This window comes from Neltuma alba, unplaced genomic scaffold (assembly GCF_004799145.2).
Source record: "Neltuma alba isolate B1F8T4 unplaced genomic scaffold, ASM479914v2 tig00010421_pilon, whole genome shotgun sequence".
NCBI lineage: Eukaryota > Viridiplantae > Streptophyta > Magnoliopsida > Fabales > Fabaceae > Neltuma > Neltuma alba.
The window spans coordinates 110,956-135,904 of NW_021635323.1; the positions used below are offsets into that span (position 1 = coordinate 110,956).

Below are 24,949 nucleotides of genomic sequence, written 5' to 3' on the forward strand. Positions count from 1 at the left end.
TCACTCTTCCCAAGTTTTGGACAACAAGTTCATTTTCCAAGTTCTGAGGAACACCCCCCCCCCCAAAAAAAAAAAAAGTTAGTTAATTCTATACTTCCCCATGTCTCCATTGCATAACTATTGGGTCATGCTAGTTTATCAAAATGTTCTTTTCATGATAGTGAGTTATAATACTTGTGAATGAATTATGAATTGGTTTTGTAACCGCTGTCACTATTTCTTCCATGGTTTCGGGCTGCACATATTACCCTTTTGATTAATTATAGCAGCAAGATGCTGATTTTCCACTTCAATTAAAAAAGAAAAATAAGACAACTAACATGGAAGTTCCAGAAAATATATAGAAAATACTTGCATTTACTTTCATCTAAAACACTTGAGATTGCCTGCTCTTAAATAAAATAAGCAAAAGCAGATAACAGGGCAAGCTACGCACAAGAGGAGCAGCCCTTGCAAAAACTAAAAAACGGAACGCTGAAAACATACACATTTGCCAGATATTACACAAGCGAAATCATGCGAATACATATTCATAAAGGAACTGGGAAACCAGTCCATCTTCACTTGTACTCCAGAATCATGTTGTTCTCAGGAGCCAATCCAACACAAGCCCTCATGATGTTTTCCAGCATAGCACGCTGCTTTGACAATGCATTCACCACTGGTGTACCTGGTGGGACCTGAAATATTGACACCCACAAACCATTTATTAATACCTTAACTTTAACTATAATTTATCTGTTAAGAACCAATTGAATTAAGTTATGTTTAGACTCACCAGAGGAGCCTTGGTGAGGTAACTGAGGATGGCTGCGACTGGGTGGAAGGAATGGAACTTGCCCTGTAAAACCCATAATTGTGAGCTCTGTATTCTGTACAATTTAGAAATGCTTCATTACCAACAAATGATACAACTAAAAAGGGCACACAAACCTCTCCTTCAGCTTTGAACTGGATTCTAGTGCTCAGCTCAGCAAGGAGGACCAAATCCAAGATGATGGGAGCAGCCAATAGGGAATCCTCGCATGTGTTATGCATCACAATTGTGTTCTTTCCACCCATGAATATCTCTGAAGTGTACTCATCCATGGCCCTCTTGCTGTCTCCCACGTAAGGCACATACTACAAAAGTCAAAGAAAAAGAGGATTAGGCGTAAGAGCAGACAACTAGACAAAGATTGAGCCAAAATGGGGAGGCAAAAGTAAATATTACCTTGATAACAACGACATGGTCAGGATGCTCGCCAGATTCATAGAGGATGGCGTTGCTGTTGACCATATCATCAACGACATTGCTCTTGGAGATTTCCTTAGAACGGAAGGTTTGTGGAGCTGAGAGGTTCATCCCATCGTTGTTTCCCAGATGGTTGTAACTCACTATGGAAGTTGGCTGTCACTCATAACCAAAACATTTGAAATCAGTACACTTCTCCTTTGCCAACTTTTATTTGCTCTCAAGAAATTAATAAATTCAACGGTACTGACTTACCTTAATACCAGCCCCAACAAGGAAGTCGACCAACACAGATTTCATTTTGGTCTGACCACTCTTAAAGTCATCACCACCAATCAAACTGTTTCTCTGGATCGCCAAGTCAATCAGGCCTGATAAAAAATGAGTAAAGTCCTCAATCTTGGTTCATATTTTGAAAATCCAAGTAGCAAATACAATTCAGGAAGCCACAAGTAATGTACCTGGGACAAAAGTGTTCTGAGGGCTTCCATTGATAAAAGGCACATCTTCCAGAACACAAGCTATGGCATACAAAGTGGAAGGAGAAATCTCAGATTCATTCCTGTCCAAAGCAGCCAAGAGGTTTTCCATGGTATCGTTCAGCCCCACGATGACATTACTGTACCTCTCAGTGTTGGCCGTCCAAAGCACAACCACCCTGTCGACTTTGTTGGCTTCCTTAAACTCCCTTCACATGATTTGATTAAAGTGGTCCATTCAGTAAATTTCTAAACTGAAAAATATTAGAAAGTATTGCAGTTATATGAACATTATTGCAGTTACTTTATGTCTTTGATGATCTGTTGAACTTGTTCTTTCTTAGTGCTCTTAATCACATTGTTGGCCCGATCACCTTGGTTGGCAGCAATAAAATCCGGGTCATAGATTCCAGGGAGTGGAACCATGGACTCCATGTAGGGCCTAAGCTGCTTTTGCAGATCAATATCAAACACCTTAGCTCTTGCCATCGCATCAGCCAGATTCATGTCACTAATATCCCATCCTCCAAATACTATGCCTTCTGGGTTCACCTGCATATATCATGAAACACCCATTAATCATTAAACGTATTTTGAATGCTCATTTCACAGTATCCTATAAAATCTGTCTTAAATTTTATCTCAAACATGCAGATTTCTCTCATATAACGGCATACCATAGGAAGCAGGCTTTTGAATGGGGCATAAATTTCCTCGCCATTGAAGGACCCCACTCTGATGGCTGATGCCTGGGTTAAGGAGCCAAAGTAATTGGCTTGTTGAATTTTGTCCTTCGTAGCCCACGAAATACCCCTATTTACAAAATGGACCCAAAAAAATTAATAAAGTTTCTTTCGTGTAAAAATCATCAACGATCAATTTATATTAAAATTATTAAAAACTAATCACAGAGTCGTGATCGTGATCAGTGCAACCCTACAAGGATCGAGATCTAGTGCGGCACCAAAAAGGCAGAATGAAGCTTACTCTCGGTTCGCAATAACACCACCAGTGAGCGTAGAACCGTTGTTTCCACCCCAACCAACAAGCATCACCCTAAAGATCAACAAATCAACGAATAGAAAACGAAATACAAACGATTAAATCACAGTTAATAACAGTATGGAGCATTGAATCGAAGAAAATGTAAAAAAATGAGGTGGAAGATTCAAGAACGAACCCTAATTTAGGGACGTTAGTGTTTGTCACAAATTCGTATTTGACAGTTTTGGGCTTGACGATCCACTGATACTTGCCATTTCGGTTTTCATGGACAAGTTCAGTGGTCTCGTAGTTGTACACAGACTGAATCTCAGAGTCTGTGTACTTCACATTAGGGCTCTCGACCTTAAAACTCTCAATGAACATTTTCGGAAAAGGAGAAGAAAAGCTTGAACTGTGATTCCCTCTGCCTCTTTCTCACTCCTCTTTGGCTTTGAGAGTTGCTGGTGCTCTTCCCCGAAGCACTCGCGGGTTCTATAAATAGAGAATCGGGAACTGTTGGCGTACACGTGGCAGGCGCCGAGTGAATTTTAGGCTTCTCACCTTTTTCTTTGTTTTGGGCAGAGACTGGTATGTGCGTGAAATAAAAGGGAAAATAATTTAATTTCATTTAGTAATTTGTTCGGTGAGAATTTCTTTTTAGATTTATAAAAAAACCTTCGTTTTAAAAAATCAAACTTTCCCAAAACAAAGGCTGTTGTAGAGAGGTCCGCATGCAGAAAAAACGACTAGGGCTGCGAAACTTCTGTACGTCAAATCCAATTAATATTAATTTAAATTTAAGAGGGGGCCCCATTTTCAGCTTATATATAGCGTCATGCTATTTACAATTTCTATAATTCATAAACATAAATAGTAATTTGTGTAAATTTTGTTAATATTACAAATCGCATATATTATATAAAGTTTAATAAGTAAATCACGCTATTTATAGCAAGCAGAAAAAAATGCTATTCTTTTTTTTTTTGTCATCAATATATCATTCATAACTTATTACCTCATGTACTTAACATAAAAATTAGATAACTAATTTATGAGTATTAAAATATTAATAAATTAGTTATTTATAATAAATAAGTGTTATTTTTTAAAAATATTATTGTTAATCATATGTATTAGAATGAAATCTCTCCAATATGCGCACTCATCACGGGACTATTATGGAGAAAAATGAATAAATATCGTAGATAAAGTAGATTGAAATATTATACTACCCTCAATCTTTAATATAAGAGTTAATTAACTAATTTGAATAGATTAAGAAAATTAATTAAGTTAGTTAATTGTAATAAATAGGTGTTGTCTTTCTTAAAATATTTTTGCTAATAAAGTCTATTGGCTAGAACTATTATTATTATAAAGACCATCTTTAAAAAAAATAAATAAATCTAATAGACAAAATAGACTGAGATATTATATTTAGGATTAAAATAAAAGTCAAACAAATTCTTATATAAAGGACCGAAAGTAGTGTTTAAAACCAAATTAAATTTTTAACTAGCTTTTATCTCATATTTAGGACAGAAAGTAGTAGTATTCATCCGGTCCCTAATATAAGACCTATTTAACTAATTTGATTAAACTAAGGAAGTTATATAAGTTGGTTAATTATAATAAATATGACATGTTTTTTGTAAAACACCATAATCATCTTCCTTAATATCCTTCTTCTCTCTTTTACTTAATTATGGTTGAAGGGGTATCAATAGGGATAATTTAGGAAAAACTGATAAATATTAAAATTAAGTTTTATATTTAAGATCAAAATCAACTCAATAATTAGGTCATATATTAAGAACAGAGGAGTATATATTGAACATCTCATCACATGCTGTTAACTTTTCTACAACAAATTATCAATCTCAAAAACGTAACAATTCTTAAGGAAAAAAAAAAACTTTTTTCACATTAGTTGTTGTGATAATAACCCAGGCCAGATACCTTTTGCATATGCTATCTTAAGGGAGAATAACCGAGCCCAAATGCCTTTTGCATATGCTTTCTTAATGATGATAAAGAGCCTTTGTGAGAGGCATTAAAGGTCCTTTCTGGCGGCAATATATATATATATATATATATATATATTATATATAGGTGCTTTCTGCACTGCTGGTAAAAAAAAAAAAAAAGGTGCTTTCTGCACATAAAATTAGTTTATAACCCGTGTGGGTTTTATAAGCTTTTTTAAAAGAGAATTATAATGAGATAAAAAAAATGATTACTAAAATGTCTTAATAATAATCTAGATAGCTTGTGATGACCAATTTCAGAATATAAAATAACAACTTTTAAAACCTATTTTATAATTATTTTTCTTTTTTAGAGTCTCATTGTAATTCTCTTTTTTTTTACGTCTAAATATTAATTTACCCAATTAAAAAAATAAACTAACAAGTAACAACAACAAAGATGCACAGATCTATATCTGCAATATTTAGTTCTGTTTATTTTTGTCCTAGAATGTTAGAATCAAATTCAAAAGGAGTTACAATTTAAAATTAAACGTTTTTTATTCACATGATCAGTTTGTCAGAAGATTAAAATTTTAATTGGGCTAAATTAAACAATTAAAATTATGTTAAATTACATCAAATTCCCCTTTAAGCCTGGTACAAATAACTTCTTTAACTTTTAATATGAAATGTCGTTTATGCCAACAACTTAATATTAAATGTCTCATTTCGGTAATCTCATGATCACGTTTTGTATGGTTACAATTTTACCGCTAGACATATTTAATATTTTTAAAATTAAATTTTTGTATAGTGCAAGGATTTTAGGCTCGTAATTAATATTTTCAATTTTAAATCAGGATAAACTATAAAATATAGGGATTCAAGAACTACGGTAGCAATTTAATATCCATAGACCCCAAATAATTCTATAATTTCATTTTAGTATTTAAAAATAAAAATGAAATTATAGTTTAACATGAAATGACAAAATGCCTTGTGTCAACCACCGCCAATTGCCAATCGACACCGGAGTGCTGGCCGCCAAAGAATTTTTTCAGAGAAGTTGGCCAAGGAGTTTCAACTGAGGACCTCCTCACACACCAACAAGTTAATGCACTAGCCATCAAATCCTTTTAATTATATGGTATAATATGTATCTATATATTTATATATAATACACCTGTTTACATCCTAATTCCCTAATGTATTATTAATTTTCTTATCTATATTTGTTGATTTCTTAATTATCATTGTTTTTATATGTCAGATAAATAATAGATGGGACCACGAAACGTATCGAGTCGGATCTTGGATCAAGTTGGGTGGATCTTCTGAGTTCACGCTATAAGTTAGACTTTAAAAGTCTAAGCTTTAAGTGCACAGCAGAGCACCTCTTAGCAAGAAAGAATAAAAAAGAAAGAGAGATAGTAGGAAAGCTCAACTACTGGAGTAAGTTGAACTAATGGGTGAAGTATTTATAGCTTTGGCTGGGGGTATTTTAGAAAGCCAAAATATCTACTGAACCTTTCAGTTTGAATTTGAATTCAAATATTCAAATATCTCTTGAACTGATAAGATTATGAATTTGAATTTAAATCTAGAATCAACCATAATTAATTCTAAATATATACATCTCTAATATATATATATGTTTAATCTATACAATATAAATTAATTTAAATTTATATCGTAACCAATTGGATTTGATTCAAGATATTTGATTGAGTCAAAAATATCATAATCTTACTTGGATATTTGACCGGAAAATTCTCTTAATATCCAGTTAAATAGTCTAGCCCATCAATGGCGGATCCAAGCTCAAAAACCCAACATCTCCCACTCACACTTGATAGGCTATCCATCATGCGATTGCTGTATCTTTCATTGCTTCATATTAGGTGTTTTCCATGACCGCGTGGGCATGACGTCCTCGATTTGGGTACTTGTGCACTAGAGTCCTTTATATAGGATCAGCACACAAGGACACTCTGGATGTACTTGCAAATCATATGCATGTTGCCTTGAATGCCTTAGTTTTATCCATACATGTTACTCAAGGCATATCTAATCCTCTCGAACTATTTTGTTTACTCAGATTGCCTTCTTATACATTGGTGTCCACACTTGCTTAATCATTCTGTTCAACCTGCAAGGGACATGTCATAGATACCATCGTAGCTGTGTACTTTAGGATAAATCTTCTTTTTGACTATTCATTATTTAGATTTGGCATAGTCACCTTCCCAGTCTTGACCCGTTAGATCGAATCATTCTTGACTATGGGATTTAAGCTAGAGTAGCTGTCACTAAACTAGACCCTTATGATGTTGTTTAAGTCTTGAGGATATTATGAAAGGTTTATTTTCTTTCTGGGACTCACACCGTAATGGATCAGGGATCCTCCATATACATCCCATGTTGTGATTTGATTAAGTGAGCTTATGTAGTATAAATTGCCTGCTATGGTGCTTGATCCACTAAGTGGAGTATGTTGGTCTTGGTTTTAGTAGCACTGTACATATTTAAGTTCTAAATGCACTTTAACTTCTGAACCAAGATCTCTCCTATCACAACTTTATATGACGTCCTATAAGTGAAGAGTTCCTTGTTTGGCAACAGGTATCATGGATTACACATTATCCATGATTCAGCCTAGACTTTTATGGGTCTTATCTCAGTTTAGTCAAGGAGACATTTGTGTGGTGATTCTTCTCTATCATCTCACAGTGATCATCCACTATCATACCTTCTATGTCCCATAAGAACATAGTGAGGTGATTGCCTCTGTGAGTAAGCTAACCTTGTGAGCTGTATGATGTATTGATGTTACATACCTTGCCCCTATGCATGTATAAATACACAAATGTATATACAAGAAAATTTTAAACTAGATAAATTGCATTTGATTACTAAGCAAGAGGAAAAAGAAGGTTTAATACAGCATGCCTTGTGCTTACACAATTAAACGAAAAGTATTAAAAAGAAAAAAGGGTTCAATACATTATGCTTTACGTATACTTAAAGCCTTTACATGCTTGACAAAAGGATCTCTAGCTATAGGCTTGATTAAGGGATTTGCCAACATCTTATGACTAAATAAGTATTGAATAGTCACTTGTTTCTTGGCTATCATATCTCTTATAAAGTGATATTTTATGTCTATATGCTTAGTACGATCATGGTATTTAAGGTCTTTTGCATAGGCTATTGCTGCTTGACTATCACAATGAATTAGAGTTGGTCCCTCACTACCACCATGGATTTCTAATTGTACTAAGAATCTCTTGAGTCATACAGCTTCTTAAATAGCCGCAGATAATACTACATATTCTGCTTCCGTAGATGAAAGAGACACACACATTTGCTTCTTACTACTCTAAGAGATTGCTTTGTTGTTTAATAGGAATGCATAGCCTGATATCGAGTGTCGTTCGTCTAGGTCTCCTGGCTAGTTAGCATCAAAGTAACCCTTCACATGAAGGCCATTCCCTTGATAGCACACTTTTGCTCTTGGATTGGATTGGATCGGAATCGGCTCACAAGTTCCACCGTGAAGTATATATCCAACCTGGTACACAACATAGCATACATTAGGTTGCCAATGACACTTGAGTATGGAACTTTCTTTATACATTCTATATCGTATTGTTTTGTATGGCACAATTGCTCACTTAGGTTGTGACCCTTCACCACAGGGGTATCCATAGGCTTATAGTCTCTCACTTTGAAATGCTCAAGGATGTTTGCAATATATGTCTTTTGTGATAATGACAGCAATTTTCTAGAATGATCTCTTCTTATCTTAACGCCTTAGATATATTCTGCTTCACCCATGTCTTTCACCTCAAAGTTCAAGGATAACCACTCCTTGATCATCTTGATTAGTTTGAGATTGGTACCAACTAGAAGTATATCATTGACATAAAGGGATAGAATGACAAAATTGTCTCCAAACTATTTGATATAAACACATTGATCTTCCTTGATCATTTCGAAGTCATAGGAGCTTATAACTTTGTGAAACCTCAAGTACCATTGCCTAGATGATTGCTTGAGTCCATAAATGGATCTTAAGAGTTTATAAACCTTTCGTTCTTTCCCTTTCTGTATGAAGCCCTTAGGCTGTTCCAAATAGATTTTTTCATATAGTTCTCCATTTAGAAAAGCTATTTTTATATCCATTTGATGCAATTCTAAGTATAAACTTGCTACTAGGACTAGTATCAATCGTATCGAGTTAAAATATACAATAGGTGAGAAAGTACCTCCATAATCCACTCATTCCCATTGTGTGTACCCTTTGGCAACTAATCTTGCTTTGAGTTTAACAATTGATCCATTAGCCTTGTGTTTATACTTGAGAACCCACTTGCTCCTAATTTCCTTCCAGCCAAGCAGTAGATCAACTAACTCCCATACTTGGTTGGACTCCATGGAATTCATTTCCTCTTGTAAGGTCTTTTGCCATTTTTCCTTAGTAGACCGTGTTAGTGCTTCTTCAACACTTACGGGGTCATCTTCATCATTTTTTAGACTGACAATGAAAGTTGCTCCTTCAACTGAAAAGCGTCTCTTAGGAGTTTTGTCTCTGTTACTTCTCCTAAGTATGGTTGCCACATGACTTTCTTCCCGTGGCTGGGTCAAACTTTGTTGTGAAAATGGTTCAACCCTCCAACTTAGATTAGTAGACTAAGGAATACTTTGTTGTACCTTATTGCTATCATTTTCATAAAGATAGTTTATTCAATCAATACTCCCTCTACTTGAAAATTTGGCTTCTATGAATGTTGTGTCCCTTGACTCTATCTTAGTCACCGAGTCATTATCATTTTCACCAATGAAGATGTATCTCTTAAAGTTCTTAGAGTACCTTATGAAGATCCAATTTTTGCCCCTTAGTTCTAACTTGTCATATTTACGGGAAAAATCATGGTTTTAGGCTGCTAATCCCTATGGTCTTAGTGAAACATCCTTTTTTTAACCCCTCTTTACTTTAATTCTTTTTATTTCTTTAGCATACATAACTTGGGATTACTCTTTCCCATTCATGCTTATACACTTTCATCATCATCTATCTCAACCACATAATAACACATGAAATTGCATAGCAATCAATGCAACACTCAACATTAAGGTTAATTAAATCTTACTACTTTTCATTATACCTCGTTGTCAGGTCTCAACCTTGAAATTCATACTTACATGACTTGTCGTTCTATACTTTTCTGTCACTTATATGAGCATGGCCTTTGCTTTTAAGCATTTTGTCACTGTTGCTCACATTCTTTCTATACTTTAGGCTCAACCTCATAAAACCGTCTCTTTGAGGCTTCTAATTTAACCTTTGGCCTGTATCTAGCCTATTTTCTCTTTTGGGGCCCTTAAGACTTTACTAGAGCCTCTAACTTTGATTACACTTTAGCCCCTTAAAACTTTCACTTTGTAGTTTAGTCCCTAAAACTGCTTTAACTTCCTTTCTCGTCTTTGGGACCTCTGTTAATAGGGGTCTAGTAGCCCATCCAATTCAGGCTATTTCTGGTACTTCTAGGCCCAAAAGTCGGGATGTTACACTTAGGATACTTAGATCTGATTTGTAGCTTGTCCATGATTCATAAAGGGTTGTAGTGACTAATTTAGAAGGTACTTGATTAAGCATGAATGTGGCAGGTAGAAGAGCATCTTGCCAATATGATGTTGGTAGCTCAGCTGTCATCATTGATCTAACCATATTAATGAGAGTTTTATTCCTCCTTTTAGCAACTCTATTTTATTAAAGAGTTCCAAGGATTGTTAGTTGCCTAACAATGCCCTTTTCTTCACAAAACTCCTTAAACTGATTAGAGAGGTATTCGTGACCTCTGTAAGTTCTTAAGGCTTTGATCTTGCAACTTAGCTGATTCTTCATTATATTGAGATATTTTCTAAAGCACTCTAATATCTTAGATTTGTGGAAAGTCAGGTAAGTATAGCTATATCGAGAAGAGTCATCAATAAAGGTAATAAAATATCCTGCTCCCTAATGTCCCCTGATACTCATTGGTCTGTAAATATGAGAGTGTATACCAATTCAAGAGTGTGGTTAGCCCTAGTTGACTTTCCAAAAGGTTTCCTTGTGCTCTTGTCAGCCAGGCAATATTCACATAGAGATATTTTCTTTTTGGACACATTTCCTAGCAAACCCTCTTTTGCTAGTTTGGTTATGTGTTCTTAACTAATATGTCCTAATCTAGCGTGCCAGATATCATAATTGACATCGGACGAAAGCGCATAGAAAGAACTAGAATTAAAATTGTTATTAAAATTCTCTATAACAAAGAAACTATCCAAAACATAATCAGAAACTAAAAAATTGGTCCCATATGAAATGTCTACGATGAAATCATGGAAAAAGACATTGAAATGTAATTTAACTAAAAAAATAACAAACACAAGATTTCACCAGAATATCCAGAGCACAGAGAGCATTTTGCAGGATTTGGGTTTTTTCTCTATCTAGGGTTAGTTCACAAGTGTCGATCCCTTTGACTTTTACTCTTATGTTGTTCCCAATATAAAGCCATCTACTTCTTACTGATAACCAACAAAATTTGGTGAAGTTGTCATGATCTTTGCTTACGTGGTTTGTTGCCCCTAAGTCTATAACCCATATAGGGTTAGTTTCAACAATAAATGTAGTGCTAGGAACATAAGAGAAATGTATGGAATCTGAATTTAATACCTTTTTCTACTCAAGGTAGTTCTTTTCTACTGGCAAGCATAGCATTTGATGGTTGTTATGTTCCACTTTTTTTTATAGATTTCTTGCCTTTCTTGAGGGAATTATTTCCCTTCTCCACTTTAAGGTTGCTTTTCTTATTCTGAGAGCCTTTAGTTCTCTTAGACTGGTTTTAGGGGGATGATCTCCCATTTCCTTCAGTTAAATATGCTTTATTAACAAGGTTCTTAGTCTCCATTTGGTCATCCTCTAGTTGGAGGTGGTGCGCTACAACAGCATAGGTTTTTATAGTCTCATTATGAGTAATAATATGCTTCATGGTATCCCAACTAGCTGGAAGAGATTTCATGACAGCTTGAATTTGTTGCTCATCAGATAAGGTGCCTCCGGCTTCCTTAAGCTCCCTTATTAAGTTCTTTATTGCCCTTACTTGATGCCTCATAGGAGTGTTAGGACCTAACTTGACATTGTCAAGTTTTGATAGTGAGTCTCTTAAGCCTTGCAGCAAAGGTACCATCAAACTCAATTTTTAGTACCACTCATATGGCAGAAACAGAAGGGTATGTTATTGTCAGGCATGGTGCTAAGCATAGTGATTCTGGTGATAGTATCCCTTCTTTTTGAGGTCACATAGCCATCCTAGTCCCTTTGTGATGCATTCACCTCAAGCTTTAGAAGAAAAGTTATCAACACATCAATGACTTCTTATTCTTGAAGGACATATGATATCTTACAATGCCATATGCTGTCATTATCTTCGTTTAGCCTGTCACCTCCTACAAGGTCAGTTATGATGGACTTGATTCCCCTTTGAGACATTGTGCTATCATATAGACAATAATGTATTTTTTTCCCTGCAAAAAAGGGGCAAAAGTCCAAACTACTTACACTAATGGTGAGGCTGAGGCCCAACTGATCTATCTCTTTCAATCCAAATAATCAGATCGCTAGGAGGATTTTCCAACTAGTAGGAGCCATAGGTTTGACTTATACTCCTTTTAGCCAAACAATCGGCCACCATGTTTCCTTCTCTGAAGATGTGTTTGACACGCATCTCCCAACCATCACCTAACGCCTCATTCACCTTCCCCATGAGGTTACTGCTACCTTTTCTATTAAGTACCATTTGCTCCAATTTCCTTACAACCACTAAGGAATCAGATTCTATAATCACCTTTCTTCCATTAAATTTTCGCAGATACTTAAGCCCAGTTCTCAATCCCCACATCTCCACATCCTCTGTGTTGCACCTTCCTATTTTCCTCAAGAATCCACCCAACCAATTTCCCTCATGGTCCCTATACACACCCCTACAACCTGCCACCTTATTCCTCCCTACCACAGCTTCCAGTATTTCCCACTACACCATTGCACAGCTCTTGATTCCCTTCTCTTCCTTAACTTCCCTTGCTTCTCTAACCTCTTTAACAAATTGAAAGACTACATCTACCAGCCTGCTTGACCTACAAAAATCCTATTCAAACAAACAAACATTTCTCCATCTCCACAACATCGAGATACCAATAGCAAAAACCAGATCCCATTCATGCTAACACCTCTTCTTCCTGTATAAATTTTCTACTAGCCAAGCATATAAGGGCAGAGAAAAGAAATTATCCCAACAACTGCCTTTCAACAACTCCACCCAAAACTTTCTAGCAATAGGGTAGTCCAGTAACATATGTAATGCATCCTCCTTTTTCCTTTTACAGATCAAGCACAAGGGAGAAGTTTTCAAAATCCTTCACCTTTTAACAGAGGTAAAAAGACCACCATTCACCACTACCCATAATAAAATTTGCACATGTCTAGGTCCTCTCCAATCCCAGATCAAATTCCACAATTTGTTTCTATTCAAACTATCAAAACCCTTAAGCAAATTGTACATGTTAGAAACTTTATACTTACCATCAGAACTCATCTAATTGTGTCTTGCGAATCATTTGAGTTAGGAGGAGGGATCGCTTGAATCCACTCCACATACTTGTCAGGCATTTATCTGTACAGCTTCCCCAATTTCTAGTTACCATCCTCACCCACAAGCGTACCCCTACACTTTTCACTTAAGATAACCTCGTTAGAAACCCATTTATCTTCCCAAAAACTTATTTTTGTCCCATTTCCCACCTCCCAACCTATATCCACTACCATCTTTTGCCACAACTCCCCTTGTCTTTTCCAAATAATTAAGTCTCCCTGCTTTACGACACATTCTTTAGTTAAATTAGCCTTTCTTCTATACTTTACATCAAGCACTTTTGACACAAGTTTATTCGGCTTTGCAATCATCTCCTATCCTACTTTATATAGAAGGGCATCATTTATTGTTTACAACTCTTTTAGTCCAAAACCTCCCACTTTCTTCCATCTTATTGGGTGTGCCTTTCTCCCCTCACCTTCTTGTCCGCACACAAACTCTCGTTATAGCTTTTTAATCTGTTGACACACTCCCTTTGGTAAGTTCTCGTGCAACACATGAAAGATTGGTATTTGTTGGGAAACCGATTACACTAAGGTTAATTTGCCTGTGAGTGATAAGCAACTTCTCTTCCATCTACTCAACTTTTTCTGCACCTTATCAATTAAGAAGCTAAAATTCTGAATTGAGTTCCTTCCCCTCTTCACATAAGCCCCGAAATATCTCCCAATGTCCTCCTTCCTTCTAAACCCATAGGCCTCAGTTATCTCTTTTTGTTTGGCCGTACTAACATTCTTTGAAAAATAAATCGTAGTCTTTAAGGGGTTCACATTTTGCCCCGAGACAGCAATGAACACTTTAAGACAGTCCAGAACCACCTTAATCTGCTCTTTATCCACCTCACAGTAAAGCAATAGATCATCTGCGAGCATAAGGTGGGAAATGGGTACTCTCCTCCTTCCTAATCTCAAAGGCTTCCACCTTTTTTTTTCTACCGCGTCAGCTATTATATGAAAGAGCTTTTCCATGCTGAGCATAAAATGATAAGGAAACAAAGGGTCCCCCTGTCTTACCCCTCTTGAAAGAGTAAACTGAGTAGACTTTGTTCCATTCCATAAAACCTGAAATGTAGCTGAATTGACATAAGCTTTAATGAATCCCATGAATCTTCCTGTGACACCCATTTCTTCAAAATCTCTCATAAAAAACCTCCAATTCATTCTATCATATGCTTTTTCCAAATCAATCTTTATAGCCATAAATCCCCTACTCCCACTCATCTTACTCATAGTATGAGAGATCTCTTTAGCAATAACAATATTCTCCTGAATGCATCTCCTTGGCACAAAGCTAGTTTAAAAGGGGGAGAGCACCTTACTTATTAAAGGTTTAAGTCTACTCACAATAATTTTGGAAACAACTTTATACACCACATTACACAAGGAGATGGATCTCAATTGTGATACAAGTTCTGGCCTCTCTACTTTCGGCTCTCCTCCCAAATACTCCTTACAAACTTGATGATGCTCTCCCCAATCAACTCCCAATTAGTGTGGTAAAATACTACTGGGAACCCATCCTCTCTCGGTGCTTTGAAAGCTCCTATATTAAACACCGCCCTCTTTATCTCATCCCTACTAATCCTTCTATTCAAACCAAGCAACACACTCCTACTAACATACCCCTATTTCTGCCTGGTAATAAACCACTCTCTTTTAGGTATTTCTTCAGTAAAAAGCTCTATAAAATGCTTCTGTACCATTTCTACTAGCCCACTTTCTTCATCCACCTATCTCCCTCCATTATCCTTAAGGGTTACAATCTTATTCCTCCTCCTTCTGCTCATCATTTTTAAATAATAGTGCTTTGTATTTCTGTCCCTGTTCTCCAACCACATTCCTCTCGATTTCTAAAACCAGTGAACTTCCTCCTAGAGTAGTAGCTCTAAAAGCTCTCTCTGCAGCTCCTGACTCAACTCATCAAGGAAAGGATTTTTGTAGGTTCCCAGGTTTCTTTGAATTCCATCCAGTCAAGCCATAATTCTGTTCTTCCTCCTCTTAAGATCTCCAAACACTTCCCAATTCCATTTCCTTAAGGGTTCTTGCAGCAACTCAAGGGCTCTATGTGTCTCCTCCTCCTCCCTCTAGGCCCCTTTCAAAAACCCCTTAAACTTAGCATGCTCCTGATGAGAGCCTTTTGTCGTTCGCCTTGGGGTTCTCAATCAAAAATAAATCCAAGCTATGCAGTATAGTGCAAACTCAGGTCATTTCACTTTTGGGAGCCTTTATTAATTACCTAAGCTAGACTAAATGCCATGCAATGCAATGAAATGGGGTTTTGGGTTTTTAAGATTTAAATGCATGGTGCCTAAACTAAATGCAATGAAAACAAACCTAAGATGCTATATTTTTGGTGTTTTAAGATAATAATGATGGAATGGAAATGAATGATAAGAAATCTTTTGAAAATGGTTTTGATGGCAATCATAGTTCACTTAAGATATTGGGAGTTTCACAAATCCATTAGGTTTTCTTAATAACAACCTCAATAACTCATTGAGTCCAATGTTTAAATCAATGAACTTCATTAATGAAAACATTGTTAAGCTTCCCTAATGTGTAATTTGAGAATGATCATGCAATTAGCTCAGTGTAACCCATAATCAACTCAGTATCAAAACATGACCATGCAAGATAGGAGAGAATCATGAGAGTTACAAAGAAGCATATATGTGACCACATATATTTAAGCACAAAATTCAACATCAACCAATCCAAACTACAAATGTAAATCATTAACCAATGATTACAGAGTCAACCAAAGTGTCTTACTAAGAATTTACAAATCCTAGACCTAGGAAATCATAAATACATAGGTAGAAACTAAAGATTGAAACTGAAACTCCCCTTTGAAGCTTGGAAACTCAGGCTACTCCACCATCTTCAAGAGTTGATAAACCCTAGCCCTCCATAGCTTCAAGAAAAGCTCCAACTGAAGTGAATCCGTCGGCCATGGTAGCTGGGAGTGGAAGGAAATGAGATGGAGTGAAGGAAAGATGAAGGAAATGGATGGGAAAGAAGATGGAGGTGGAGAGGCAAGAAGATGAGAGAAATGAGGTGTTGGAGATGATAGAATGGAGTGATAGGTCGAAAATAGGGTTTTTAAGGGCTTTTGGGGTCCATCTAGGTCGGATCATATGAGTAGAAGGTCTATTTTTGTGTTCTGGATCCGAATCTGACGTTACTAATACGACAGAGTTTGCCGCGACGAACTATTCCAGAAAGGAAATGTAGTGAGATTTTGAGAGTTTGCCGCGGCGAACTCAAAAGTTTGACCCGGCGAACCATTCCAGAATAGCCACTGATGCACATTTTCAGACTTTTTGCCACAGCACAGCATTTTCTTAGAAACTCTCATGCTGTGTAATGCTTTGATCTTCAATCTTGGCTCTAATTCTCAAGTGTCCTACAATAAAAGGCAACAATTCGAAGCATCAATTGTCTTAGAAATCAATTGAATACAATTAATAACCAATTATGACAATTTTACCTTCAAAAAGACACTAACTCAAAGTAAGGACTCTTAATCTAAATTAAGCACAATTATCATCAAAAGGAGTCAAAATCTATGATAAATACCCTTAAAATGATATGAAATAACATAGAATAATTTGGTTCAATCAGCTCCAACCACATTACCTCGAAGCAAAACGATCTATTCAGTGGCCTGGAATTCTGCCCATCTAAGTCAAACAATAATGTGTGATGATCCGAATATACCTTAGGCAGAACTCTAACCATAGCATTAGGGAAAGTTTCTTGCCAACACAAGTTACACAATCCTCTATCCAGCCTCTTAAAAATCCTTTCTCTTCCTTCCTATTACGCCCCCTCTAAGTAAAGAAAGGACCCGTAGCTTCCAAATCAATAAGAGCATTCCTATAAATCCAGTCTCTAAAAGCATTACACCTGGCAATATTAGCACCAGCCCCTCCACTTTGCTTACTTGGGGATGCAATATCATTAAAGTCACCAGTAATTAGCCATGGACCTCCTACCTATCTTGTAATCTGAGACCACTTCCCTTAAAGCTCCTACCTTCTTGTCCCTTGCGGATTTGCATAAACAAAAGTACAAAACCAATCTATATACTCCTCTTTTCTCAACTTCACATGCATGAATTTGTCTCCTACGGACAACACCTCCAACCCCAATCTATCATCTTTCCAATAGATCCAGATTCCTCTAGCATAACCATTCGCTTCAACCTTTTCAGAATGAGTAAACCCCATTCTCTTTACTGTATTACTTGCTCTCCTCCCACTTACCCTTGTTTCACATAAAACTACCATATTCGGTCTATGTACTCTGTTCAAGTGTTTTACAGCAATAGCACATCTACTACTACTCGCACCTCTACAATTCCAAACAATGATCTTAAACATGGATAAAATAAGAAAGTAAGTGGCCAAACAAACTTAATCCACCATGCATTCCTCATACTCATTCACCTCAGATCTAGCAGCCCCATCATCTTCTAGACCCCTCTCTTGGGCTTCTAAACCTCTGTCCACCTCATTTGAAAGTATGTTATTCCTACTAGAATCATACAGACCATTCACATCATCAATCTCTTGATACCTTCAAAACTTGTGCTCGCATCTCCTACCACCTCACTACAACCCCTCTTCTGCACAAATAGATCCTCCTGAGTATTTCTTCTTACTATAACCTTGCTTTTTCCCCTTACTCCTTCCTTATACATCTCTTGTTCACTATTACCAGCCAAAAAAAAAATCCCTCATCCTTCCTTATGAATGCTTCAGTCAAACTCCCATTCTTATGTGCCACAACACTCTTCCCCCGTGAATCTCCTCCTTATGACAGGTATTATCATGTTTGTTACATCCTTTAAAGGTTCAGCAACAGATTCTTGCACTTCCCCTACCTCCTGCTACAGTACTGAGAATCTAGACCCCCTTCAACCATTTCCTCCTTATTCTGCCCCCTTCTTCCCCACCTATCTCTTTGGACCACCTTCCAAGGCCCCTCACTTTCTTCATTAATAAGTTGGTTCCCTGTATGCTCATGCACAATCAGAGTATCTACCCTTATACCCCTTCTCCTTACACTGCTCCTTCATCTGCCCAAATCTTCCACAAACCATACACAACAGTCCCATACGCTCGTATTCAATCTGCTTAGTTGTCCCCTCAATAGCATATTGAGGTACCAAAGGCCTAGTAAGATCAACTTTAACACATAATCTAGTATACATTCCCCTCACTCTCAAAGTAGTGCTAGTAGACACATAACCTCCCCAATCACACTCCCTACATTCCACAGAAATTTTTTATCATAGTACTTCAAGGAAATACTTGGTAAACACACCCAGACAACAATTTTAGTAACTTCTTCCAATTTTGGTTCAAAGCTTGGAGACCACCTTGCTACAGTTAGGTAAGAATCAAATAAGATCCATGGACCTCCTGTTAAAGCATCCATGTAGTCCTCTCTACTTTGAAACCTAACCATGAAGAATCCATTCTCTACATCAGAGACCTTCACTTTCCCCTTTTTTCCCTACATTCGTGGCAGGTTCCTTTTCATAGCAGTGAGTATGGTCATCTTCCCAGCAACTCCACTACCAATGTCTGAGCAAAAGAATCATACAACCTTTGATGTTCCTCACTCGACAGCAAGAAATTACGTTCATCGGGTCGGACCTGTCAATTTGGATTCCTCCCTACTTATCTTGGATCGAGGCAAAACTTGTATCCACGTAATCTTCTAATTCCATCCTAAATAAATGCGCATTCTCCTCTGATCCTGATCCCCTTCTTTCTAGAACTGAATCTCTATATGACCTTCTGCTCTCATCGCCCCTACTCCCCCCTTCCGATCTCGATAGCATAGGAAACTCATTCCTATCAAAAGCTTTACCTGCTTTTCTCACTTTCTTCTTGTTTCGCTCCATTGCATCTCGTTCCTCCTTCGTTACTGCCACCTTCAATGATGGCGGTCCTCCCAAAGTTGCAGAAAGCATTCTCTGTCTTACGCTAGACTTACCCCTTTCTTTGAGACAATAATGTATTTAGTATGGTATGCAACATGTATGCTATTCAAATAGGTCATAGACCCTCCAAGTGGCAATCTTCCCATTTTCATGATCAAGAGACAACTAGGTTGGCTCCCATACCATTACTCCTAGTTTGTCTCTCACCTTTCTTATCTTTGACTTTCCTTGAACACATTCTCAATTTTGAGTTTTCCTCATGAAACTCCTACTCAATTAAAGTATTAATAAAAAAAATTTTATTAATGAAGCATGAATGTTTATAAATATTGAATGATCAAATGTTTACAAATATTAAGTGATCAAAATAAAATCACAAAGAGTGAAAATAAACCAGAGGGCTTAAAAAAATCCAATAATCAAGAACAAAAGGCTATTCATTTATGATATATTTTATCAATAGTTCTCTCAAGCTCTCTTGGATGTCTTTCCAGTATTTACAAAGACTTTGTTTAAAAAAACCTTCAGTGAAGATGTGTCTTCTTCTTGCCTATTCTTCTCTATATTGGATTATGATGTTTGCGTAAAAGAACGCATCTTGCTCATTGGTATTTTGTTTAACATAATAGCTTAATTTTGAAAAAAGACATTTTTTATGTTTGTATCGGTCAGCATGCCTTTTTGCTATTTGTTCAATTAGATCTGTCTTTAAGTCTACAAAATTCTTCCTTTTTTCTTTTGGTTAGTCAGGAACACATTTCCTTTTATCATTACTCTCCTTAGGTACGTTAGAGCTTACTCGAGATGGAGGTATTTTTCTTTTATTAGTACTTTCTTTAGCATGATTACCTAAGGATTTTGGAGCATTAGAAAGAGGAGAATAACTTCATAGCAATATTTCCAAAGAAGGGTTAGAATATGATGTTGCCATATTTTTCCTAAACAAAAAAAATTTGAAGTTAAAAAATTAAAAAATGCATTTATATGCAATTTTCATTAAAAAAAAGTTACAAAATAATCACATAGTATGTTAATTGTAGCTCATAATTTAAGGAATTTTTTAGGTGAAATAAAGTCCAAAACACATTTTCACGCACCCTCACACGCCTTGAGAAACCCTTTCTTTTTAAAAAAAATGGAAAAATTAAAGAGGGAGAGAGTTGGCCCCTCTTGGGCTCAACACGTGTCCTTCATGTGCCACCTTGGCAGCATTTTTCTATTGCTGACCCTGCTCCGTTTGACTCCATTCCTCATGAGAAGTCCATTTATGTGCTTCGTGTGACTTAAGGGGGTCAGGGTGGACCCCATGTGCCTATACAGCGTGTTCCAAAAAAAGTTTTTAAAATTTTTTCTTTTAGACATGGACTTCAAGGCAGGTTCCCAGTCGACTAAACCTGAAACGTAGCATTTCACTTAAAGTGTGAAATGCTACAGCCCTGGCTGGCCAAGGTCATCCTTGACCTCCAGTCAGGTTGCTCTAGACCCAGCTGCAGCTCCGACAGGTCCATCGTGACTCACCACTTCTATCCTCCATAACTTTCACCTCTAAACTCCATCTTATGCATTTTAGTTGTCCATAGAATCGTCTTTTCGAGCTCTACAACCCTATGGCTTTATTTCCTTTTAGAAAAACAACATTTTTAAAGACCCAAAAAAAATTTCATACGGCCGACAATGTGACTCTGGTGAAAGAAGATTGTGCCGTGTTTTTGAACCTTATGGCGATTCAGTCAGTGTTGTCGGGTTTCAGGTAAAAATTCAGAGTGGGTTTTTGAATGAAATTTTCAAGTTAAACAAGGAGAACATCAACGGTGTATATAAACGTATGTATATTCAATGACGACATAGCGGAAAGAAAACAATTTATTCATGTGAAAAGAATATGGTAGAGCCAAAAAATATATTTATACATATATATATATATATTTAAAAAAGCCTCAAGATTAGTAGGGCTTTGATGCCAATGTCAGATAAATAAAAGATGGGATCAGAAAATATACCAAGTCGAATCTCGAATCGGGTTGGTTGGATCTTCTGAGCTCACGCGATAAGCTAGACTATAAAAGCCTAAGCTTTGAGTGCACAACGGAGCACCTCTTTGCAAGAAAAATAAGAGAGGAAGAGAGATAGTAGAAAACCTCAACTACTAAAGTGAGTTAAATTGATATGGAGGCCTCTATTTATAGCTTTGGCCAGGAATATTTTGGGAAGCCAAAATATCTACTGAACCTGTCAGTTTGAATTTGAATATTCAAATATCTCTTTGATTGATAAGATTATGGATCTAAATTCAAATCCATAATCAATCATAATTAATTCTAAATATATATATCTCTAATATACATATTTATTCTATACAATATAAATTAATTTAAATTTATATTGTAATCGATTGGATTTGATTCAAGATATTTAACTGAATCAAAAGTATCATAATTTTACTTGGACATTTGATCAGAAAATGCTCTTAATATCCAGTTAAATAGTCCGGCCCATCAAAGGCGGATCTAAACCCAAAAATCCAATATTATGCTTATATATGCTTATGAAATTTTGGGAATTGGAAAATTGGAGTTGTTATTTTCATTATAAGTACTTGTTAATTAATTTGCTAAATATAGTTGTTCTTATGCGTATATTCAATTCACTGGAAAAACCTTGGCAACTTGAAAAACGGGAGTTGTTAATTTTCTTATCCGTATTTGTTAAGTTTTTAATTGTAGTTGTTCTTATGTATCTATTTATTGGTGAAATTTTGTGTGAATACACTCATAAAAACAGCTACAATTAGCAAATTAATAATTACAAATAAAAGGATTAGCAACAACACAAGAGAAAATTACTAGCTCCTATTTTTCAGTTCTTCAAAATTTCACTAGTGAACATGTATAAACGAACAATTACAATGAGCAAATTAACAAAAACAGATAATAAAATAATTAAAAATAATATATAAAGAAATTAAAAACCCCATTTTTCAAACACTACAAAGAAGAAACCTTTTTTCAATTGTTTTATCCACAGCGTTCATTGCGACAATGGAGTAAAAAATGTGGGTGGTAGAATTTTTGTAAATATCGGTTCAACATTTGCACTAGTTCCTTTCTTGGTCAGTGTAACAGTACAAAAGAAATTAAGAACCTCCTTTTTTAAACAGTACCAGCAAAAAAATCGTTTTAAACTACCTTATCCACATTGTTCATTATGGCAAGTTGGCAACAGACTAAAAAATGTGGGTGGCGGTATTTTTGTAAATATTGGGTCAATGTTTACAAAGTTTTGTACATGTTCAACATAACATCGTTATTTACACCAAACATCTTCACAATCGCCAGATATTAATGTAAATAATTAAAAAAAAGGTTAAAATAATATTTTGCGTGCTATTTACACCAGTTATCTTTGAACCCAATATAAATGATAATTATACACATTGTGTATATGAGAGGACCAGTCTAGAGTTATAAGTTTGTTGGGAAACTGAAGAAACGAGACCTGTCTACTTTGTTCCCCATAATCGTTTTAGCCTAATTAAGTAACATGTTTAAAGTTTAAAGGTCCTCATGTCCTATCATCATGCATCTATCTAAACTCCAAACTGAACTCTTCTTCTCCATCAATCCTTGGAAAATTGTTGTCTTCCTCCCTCTTATCATCATGGCAAAGAGCCAAAGGACAATACTAGCGCGGCCTTTTCTTTCCTCTATGATAACATATTAGAGGCATTCAATATGGAAATCATGAAACCCAAACAGCACTTATTCAGTTCGGGGTCCTACAAGCCTTCCAAAGTATTCAAGGGATTTATAGCTCGAAAATGCTTACATGGAGAAGGACATCGATCACAATTACATACACTAACCTATAAATCCTTTGAACATTCTAGAGGGTTTGTTGGACCTCTGACTGAATAAATGCCATTTGGGTTTCATGATCTCGATATTGAACGCCTCCTAGTATACTAATTTTTTTGTTATTGGTTGTTAATTTTATCTTTTGTCACTGCTTAACTTTCTCTCTACACGATATGAATGAGCTTTCATTCCTGATGCAACAAAATTTAACTTCTCCTGTAACGCACTTTTGAACTAAAAGCTCATCTAGGAAAAACACTATGCCAAACAAATGGATACTAACTTACTACCCAAAAAGCCATGTTTTGCATTTTCCTAGGCAAGTTTGGAGTCTCCATCCAAACATGCACTTGAGAATGAATTAAAATAAAGTGCTATCAGAGATCAAGATTGTTCTAGCTTTTATTTTTTTCCCCAATTTTTTGTTTGGTTGCTTTGGTCCAACCTTGAGGGGGTTTAAACAATTTTTCTAAGTATTGGACATATGTGTTGATTGAAATTTAACCCTAATGTCTGCTTGTAGCAAATGCCCGATTCTTTTTGTTAGCATAGCTAAGGTAAAATGACTCCACCCTTGGGTTGGATGCTAGGTTCACTAAGCTTAGACATTTAGATCCCTATAAGGTTAAAATGGAACATGCGGTGTCTCCAACTTCTTGGTTAAAGCGACAAAAGGGAAGAAACTTCATTTTGGATTTGTGAGCTACATTTTGTATGAGTGAGATGATTGAGTAGAGTAGGTCTTGACTGAGAAGGAAACCAAACTAAAGGGTAACTAGAAACTTTAATTTGGTTTCCTTTATGATTAAGACCTGCTCTACTCGATCATAAATCAATTATATGAAATGTTGTTTACAAATTCGAAATAAAGTCTATTATGTATTTGTTTCATTAAATAAGCATCTTTCTTTTTGCTACCTCAAACAAGAGCTAGGAGACATTGCATGTTCCTTTTTGATGCTAGAATGATCAAAATGCCTAATATTACTGAACATATCACTCAATTTAAGAGTCATGACATCTGACTTTAGTGATGCTTGTGGGAAAAAAAAATCAGCCTTTTATAGTAAACAAAAGTCAGGATTTGTCACACTCAAGTCCTATTCTTCCCATAAAGGGAAACAAAAGATGAGTGGCCACCACAATTTTTGGAGGTTAGTTTTTGAAATTTTTTATGAAAGACAGTCTACGAAAACAGAGTAGAGGTTTTAGGAGTTGATTATGTGTGGAGAAGCTGTAAGGCACCCCATAGCATCCATTTATGAGACCGTTACCCTACATCGGCTATTCAAAATTAATATGGACTTTTATTATATTTTAATTACCCTAAAAGAGAAATAACAAAAAAACTAAGCAATAAAAAGCAAAAATTATTTACATAAAGGAAAACATAAAATATAAAATAATTTGTTTACAAAGATGGACTTGACCTAGATAAAAACCTAAGGCCTACGTACCTTTTAGAGAGATCAAAGCTCATGTAGTTTGGAGATAAAAATACGTGTCACTAGGTTGATGTTTTCCAAAAAAAACTGTTTATTAAATTTATTAAGAAAATAATTTTCTTGTTGGTTTACACTTTTTTATGTGACAAAAACAATTCTTTCATCTTTATTTAAAGAAAAAAAAGTTTTCGAATAACTTTTAGATTAAACTTCTTGAGAAGATTGGTTTGAAAAATTATCTATTTCTTTTTGAAACATTTTAAATTAAACTTTTTGAGAAAATTCCAATAACCTACATGAAAAAATAGTCATTTTTGCTCAAAGAGGTTCTA

At 35.8% G+C, this 24,949-nt stretch overlaps 1 protein-coding gene and 1 long non-coding RNA gene across 2 annotated transcripts; one reads left to right on the top strand and one right to left on the bottom strand.

Annotated features, from left to right (window-relative positions):
* Positions 1-327: 327 nt before the first annotated feature.
* Positions 328-3,161, bottom strand: LOC114756530 (inositol-3-phosphate synthase). The gene is made up of 10 exons (XM_028945473.1): positions 2,894-3,161; positions 2,701-2,769; positions 2,391-2,526; positions 2,018-2,265; positions 1,696-1,922; positions 1,490-1,605; positions 1,214-1,390; positions 934-1,122; positions 779-841; positions 328-680 (listed from the first exon to the last, which is right to left on the bottom strand). Exons 1-10 carry the CDS (start codon positions 3,079-3,081, stop codon positions 561-563), a joined length of 1,533 nt encoding a protein of 510 aa, XP_028801306.1. The 5' UTR covers positions 3,082-3,161; the 3' UTR covers positions 328-560.
* Positions 2,265-24,669, top strand: LOC114756531 (uncharacterized). The gene is made up of 3 exons (XR_003741469.1): positions 2,265-2,340; positions 11,961-11,965; positions 24,657-24,669. It is a non-coding gene; the product is annotated as an uncharacterized LOC114756531 (long non-coding RNA).
* The last annotated feature ends 280 nt before the right edge of the window (positions 24,670-24,949 follow it).

Excerpts from the sequence above, each read along its gene's own strand:
- LOC114756530 (XM_028945473.1), bottom strand. The coding sequence starts at position 3,081 with ATGTTCATTGAGAGTTTTAAGGTCGAGAGCCCTAATGTGAAGTACACA. Across the intron at positions 2,266-2,390 it reads TCAAAAGCCTGCTTCCTATG|GTGAACCCAGAAGGCATAGT; the intron begins GTATGCCGTTAT and ends TGATATATGCAG. Across the intron at positions 1,391-1,489 it reads TTGTTGGGGCTGGTATTAAG|CCAACTTCCATAGTGAGTTA; the intron begins GTAAGTCAGTAC and ends TATGAGTGACAG.